A 6581-nucleotide genomic window follows, 5' to 3' on the forward strand; every position below is an offset into this window, starting at 1 on the left:
AAACAAAGGGAAAATTTTATATGTAACTTATATTAATTAAACGAATTAAAATTTGTCAGGAATTTAATTCAAGAAGTCAAGCAACAAACTGCCTAAACTCTTTGCCAACCCAAAAAACCCCATAACGTTGTGGCCAACCGACCAGAACAAAATGTGGGTTTTGGAAAGGAGGCAGAAAACATTATTTTAAGATTATATGATCATGGTTTGTGTATCAAACCTTTGAATTCTCGAATTTCAAGATCGGCGTTTTAAGGGGGATACCCGGGTACGTCCACGAATATGAACAAATACGCTAACTAATTTGCCGCCTGAAAAGAGCGTCATAAAATGCATTTAGACAAAACCAAAAAAGCAACTGCCATCCGCTTGTCACACTTTTTGTCCTCATAGTTAACAATTCTGAAGAAAATTTTTTTACAGTTCACATGGTCATCAACAATATTTATATCAATTGAAACAAATCAATCCATTGCATAAGATATTTATCAGAAGCATAGAATTGACGACAGCAATTGTTGAATTAAATTATAACAGTACACACAAAACACTATATTATATAAAGGATAAACTAACCCACATCGACCTATTTCTTTAAAAAAATTTTCTAAATCTTCCTCTTTGGGCCGCTTTTGTGCAAGACGCCACAATGCTTTTTTTTATTTTCATGTGAAACAGTCATACTTTTCAATGAAGTTTTCACATTATTTTTGTATTGTAGTTGCTTGGTTCCTGTTGCGAAAAAGAAATATGTAAATGCATTTAAACATTTTTTCTACTTTTTTGCAACGCAATTAATACGTTTTGCCATCAAAGGCGGGTTTACAAACAAGGTTTTTTCAAACATAATCCGCAATCCAAACCAGAAACAGCCTATAAGCCCAGCAATGGAATACTGCAACAATTGCTCGCATGGAATGTTGTGATTGTGGCATTGTGGGTTTTTGTGTTCTCTGTGTGTGATATGATGTTTGTCTATGTCTGGATGTATGGTTGTTTATATATAAGTAGATTTTTATCTTCTATTCCATTAATCCTTCTCTTTACTTTACTTTTTTTTGCATGTTAAGCCAGTCCTTCTACAAACTGAGCTTTAAAAATATCAATTCAATTCCGCAAGAATCCCCTCTAAGGATATCACGAGTAGGGGGAGAGGTGCCCGAAAATTGTCCCTTCCCAGGATCTCGTTTGCGCCGAGCAATGCTCTAACCCAGGACCTTCGAAAAAAAGAAAGTGATGTCAAACCAGAGATCCTTTTACTTAACACACAAGAACACTGAAAAACAATAAAAAGATATGTCTGAATGAAAAAAAAAGGTTAAAAAAATTGAACTTTTATTTTGCGCAATATCTACTAATCGTCATCAAAGCGTTTCACTAAGGCACCCTGATCAACAGCAACACGTAACAAGTAGAATAAGACATGACGGCTGTTACGCGATAGTACAAGCTATTTTTTTCTGACAGAGGCAAAGCTGTTAACATCCAAGTACTCATTTTTTTAAATGAGTAGGCAAACGTCAAATAAGCCAAGGCAATATGGTTTCTAAATCGGGTTTTTTTTCTAGAAAAGCAGTTTTTGTAAAGCGCGTTTAGTGGATATTGCGCTATACAAAAGCTCAAGATTTGGTGGAGTTTTTTTTTTCGAATTCTTGTCTTACAGTTGCAATTTCCTCGAGAAGGTCAACATGATTTTGAAATTGGAGTTTTTCTATGATTCCCATTATATGTTTAGATATTATTGTAGTATAGAGAGACGACTTTGTGGCTCTTAAGTCGCTGAATGATTTTGAGAGATTTTTATGTTTTCAAAATGGCGGTATTCTTAAAATTTGGTTTTGCGTTTTAAGGGGACATGCTCCTGAAATTTTTAGATCGCTTATTATTGGCCACACAGTGTTCAAATTGCACATACATAAAGTTTGAGACCAATCATGAAAAATGATACCTTAAAAAAAATCCGTTTACGAATAGATCTGCTAAAAACAATACCAGCAGCTTCGGCCTCCATCGTATTTGAAGAACCATCAAAGTTTTTCTGGCATTGCCGCCGGTGTCTAGCATACCAAGCACCATATCCCTCCGACTCACGTTTCGGGCCCGTTCACAAGCCAGACAGAAGTTTGAAATGACCTGCGCATCCAGAACGAGTCCTGTGCCGAAATCAATGGCGACTCCAACTCCATAATGGGATGAATGTCCCCGCTTTTGCCAGGTCCATCAAATGATACAGTTGTCACAGGAACTCCCTCGGATGTATCGTTGCTCCTAGCTTTTACTACATCTGCTGCCTGTAACATGACCCGTTCAGCTGCTTCAACAGTGGCGTGTGTATTTCTGTGGAAACATCCTGATAACTTTTATGGTGAAGCGGTTTTGGAAGAGCCATGAGTCCACAAAAAGAAGAAATGTTGGCATGAGAAAATACCCGTTTCCCTACAAGCAATGGCGGTTCGAGGGTTGATGTCGTATTTGCGCGTGGCGTAGACAGGAGAAGAACACTGGGACCAGATGGTCTTCATGCAAGTGGAACAATCGACGTCGAACTTGGTTGCGAGGCCTTGGCGATCCGACGCGGTGTATGTTAGGTCACCCAGGTGACATACAGGACATGATAGAAATGAGAGAAGTGAGTGCAAGAAAGAGGAGTGAATTATTTCATAGTCACCATCTACAGTAGATGAAATTTTTCACAAATCGATGAATAATGACCGCGCTTTGTCTCAGTGTCGAAGTGTTGGCAGCATCGCCTCCAGTCGAAAGATCATTGTCACTTTCTGCTTCGGGTGCTTTTTCACTGGGACCGCACTCCATCTCAGCCGACTCAAGTTCACATTCCTGCGCCAGTTCCCTGAAAATAAAATCAATCGTGTTAATAGTTGAAGCATATTCCTGATTACAGAATGAAATTTTCTGAGCCTTTGTATCATTTGGAGACTTAACTATAAAATCAGGTCCAATGTTTACATGATGCAGAACCTTAGGTGATAAAAATCTAAAAGATTAGATAGGATTTAATTATGAAAAGAATAAGGCTGGGGACGAGTGGATCAGAGGTACGGTTCTTGTTTATGAATCAAATGGTACCGGCTGATGCTTGATCATATTATTGTAAGTGGAAAACTGAGAATCTAGTCCTATCGGTGAAGAACGATAAAAAAAGAAACTGGATAAGAAAGAGGAAAACAGGATAGTATGATTAGATTACAGGAGAAGGAAGGAGATATAATCCAGGCATACAAAACAGACAGGGTAGAAACATGTTTACTGAAATCAAGCGAGAATAAGCAGACACAAGGAATCAACAAGAAACTGAGAAAAGAACGTTTTAGTACCAAGGAGCCGCGTAATTTCTTTTCAGCGAGGATTGTTAATAACTGGAATAAACTACCCGAGACAGTAGCATCAGCAAATAATTTGAACAAATTCAAAGCAGAGTTAGAGATAAGTAACGTCCTGGTACCACAAGTATAGTTACAAAAACTTGCAAAATTAACAATAGATGAGAGCGAAAGAGACTACACACCAAGTCTGAAAGCTCTACACAGAGGTATAAAGGTATGCATTCTACAATTAATAACTAAGCCTTAGGTAAACTTTAGCCTGCATACCTTATTTGATACAGACATTTGATACCAGGGCTTTGGGCTATGAAGACAACACAACATCGAAATCTAGACTAAAAATGCACCCTGCAAACATCAACAGTTGGCTAGTTTAGTCTTACTATTTCTAAATTTAATCAACTGCATTTCGATAAACTAGATGAAAGAATAAGTAGAAAAATATAATTTCACTAAGACTATGACATCTAATCAACAACACATGGTGGTTTTCTTGTTCAATGTCGAAGATGATCTCTAGATTTTCAGACAAAAACAAGAAAATAAATTTATCTAATATTTACTTACTGTTCGTTCTGTTCCGGCTGTAGAGCAGCCTTCCCTCTGGGTTTGCTGCCTCTTTTCTTTTTTCCATAAACAAATCGCTTTGATGGCATTTTTGTAGATGATAAGCCTAGACAAATTGTATGAAATCGTTTCCAATCGTGTCATTGCTTTCAAAGAAAGAACCAAGACTGACTAGTTTGTTAACAGCGGAAAGGAAATGTTGGTGGTGTTTGCGCATGGGCAGACGAGACATTTCACGAATCTTACACCACTACGCATGCGCGTTGTTAGGTACCTTTGACCTTTACACAACACAACGAGGCAAAAGTAAATGAATGGCTTTTTATGGCTCATTATGTGAAACCTAATTGAAAAGTTCATTTATGAACCAGATATAATCGATTACGAATCGATTTTATTAGAGTCCGATCTTTCATTCGATATACAGCTTGCTTAGATCTTATAAAAGCGTGTCACCGTTGCTAAAACCCAAACAAACAGTATTTTTTACATTGTACGATAAAAACAACCTACCCCACATAATAAAACTGAGTTAAGATGCAGTTATATTTTATTTATACATATTTTCACCCTTCTCATTCGATTCTAAAGATGTCAAAGTATAAAAAAATTATACTGAATAAATATCGATATTTTTTTTTATTTTCTTCGATTTCTGCTGCTCCCCCTCACCCGCATGTCGAAGTTTTCATTGGAGTGATTTCTCTTGTTTGTAAATTGTGATATTCTTGGGCTGGGTCTTTCGTGGAATTGCAATTTTGTTATCCTTGTTAGGTCTGCGATTCATTTGCACACATTTTATGTTGGGTTATCAGATGCCTGCCAACATATTCGTGGGAATTTTGATGGTGGTTTGGCGACAAATGCATGAATGTGCCCCATCCATGGATCATATGATGGGCAAACGAGTATTAATATATCATAATTCTGACGTCATTCTTGTGTGTCATCAAGGCGATTGAGGTCGTTTTGTTTCGTTGTGTATATGGTAGCTGTTGGTCTGCCTTAGTGTTTGTTTTGTCCGCATGTTGTAAAGAATAACGCCATTGCACTATTAGCTGGAATATTTCTGTCTCTCCATAAAATATGACCAAATAGTCTCCTTCCTGTAATTATTAAACGATAGCGGTATTTTTTCGCACTTAATGGAGAGCGGATTGTTACTTATTTTGGTTTGGAAGTGATATTTAGAATTACCCTAGGTTGTTTTCGGGAGACTGCATATGGTGTATCTTCTTAGTTCTTTACTAACGCCCTTTTTCTACAGTTGTAACTTAAAACCGATCGAAGGCTACTGTATAGCATTATATTTGTTTTTCTTTTCAGTTTGTTGTTTCTCAGCCATACGTGTGTCAGATTATTGAGAGAAGCTGCGGGCAGATGTTTTCGCCTATCTACATTAACCTACACACGTGCTGGCACATAAAATGACACGGGATTAAACTCCCATTCTCGCATCTTTCAACCAATATAAATATAATGATATTAAAAAAACGTGAACAATAGTTGTAAGTTTGAGCAGAAACCTTAAGGAGTGGTATCATTTTATTACAATATTTCACAAAATAATGAAAAACGATACATACACTCATATCACATAATCTCACAAACATCATATAGAGACAGTTAACATAGTAATCATAGTCATATTAAAAAACAAGGAGTTGATTATATAAACAACACATAATGCTACTTGTATAAACAACATAACATTATACAATACGATTTCCATCACATATACAACCAGATCTCCTTATGGTATGAATACAATTAGAGCAATTGCGTCAGGTGTGATATATGAACATTTAAATTTAATAAAAATAACGGAAAATTATTATAAATATCAATAGATTTTTTACGCAGCAGACAATATAGGTCGGAGACAGGGGTTGGCGGTGGGGCAATTATAAAGTAATAAAGATTGAAGAAGAAATTAAACAATGTATAGAAAAAGTTGATGCTGCTGCTGCTGCTGCTGCTATATTACAAATGATACCTAATGCAATTCTCACCTACTATCTAACACCCTTGCCTTCCTTTCCCCCATCCCGCCCCATCCCTCCAATTCAACACTGTACTCATTGTCCTCACTTTCAACCCCCATCCTTCACAGATACCGACACACACACATACGCACACAAACATACACACACACATACTCTCTCTCTCTCTCTCTCACACACAGACACACCCACACATATTTGCCCACCTACCCACCCTGTACCCATCCAAGATGAATGACAGTATTGTTATCATAGTATGTATCAAGTATCTCATTCATTCCCCCTAATCCTAGCCCACCCACCCACCTACACCAGCTTACATTGCCGTTTAAATTAACCTTATCCTCATTCTGTCGTCTAAGCCACACTTAAACTCCCATTCTCGCATCTTTCAACCAATATAAATATAATGATATTAAAAAAAACGTCAACAATAGTTATAAGTTTGGGCAGAAACCTTAAGGCGTGGTATCATTTTATTACGATATTTCACAAAATAATGAAAAACGATACATACACTCATATCACATAATCCCAAAGGAAAGGTCTGAAAGACCGTCCTGCCCAAACGACCTTGTGTTCACATTAATATTGGTTTGTGTTGAGTTACTGTACTAGAATAGTGAACGATTCTTCTTCTTCGTTCCCGTCACGTCACATGGTCAGT

The 6581-nt window shown here is 37.1% G+C and overlaps 1 protein-coding gene across 1 annotated transcript; it reads right to left on the reverse strand.

Annotated features, from left to right (window-relative positions):
* Positions 1-2471: 2471 nt before the first annotated feature.
* LOC144961115 (uncharacterized) lies at positions 2472-4150 on the reverse strand. Its single transcript, XM_078894424.1, has 2 exons — positions 3912-4150; positions 2472-2851 (listed from the first exon to the last, which is right to left on the reverse strand). The coding sequence occupies exons 1-2, from the start codon at positions 3998-4000 to the stop codon at positions 2665-2667; spliced, it is 276 nt and encodes a 91-aa protein (XP_078750550.1). The 5' UTR covers positions 4001-4150; the 3' UTR covers positions 2472-2664.
* Between the last annotated feature and the right edge of the window lie 2431 nt (positions 4151-6581).

This window comes from Berghia stephanieae, unplaced genomic scaffold (assembly GCF_034508935.2).
Source record: "Berghia stephanieae isolate SIO BIC M18660-M18661 unplaced genomic scaffold, UCSD_Bste_1.3 scaffold146, whole genome shotgun sequence".
NCBI lineage: Eukaryota > Metazoa > Mollusca > Gastropoda > Nudibranchia > Aeolidiidae > Berghia > Berghia stephanieae.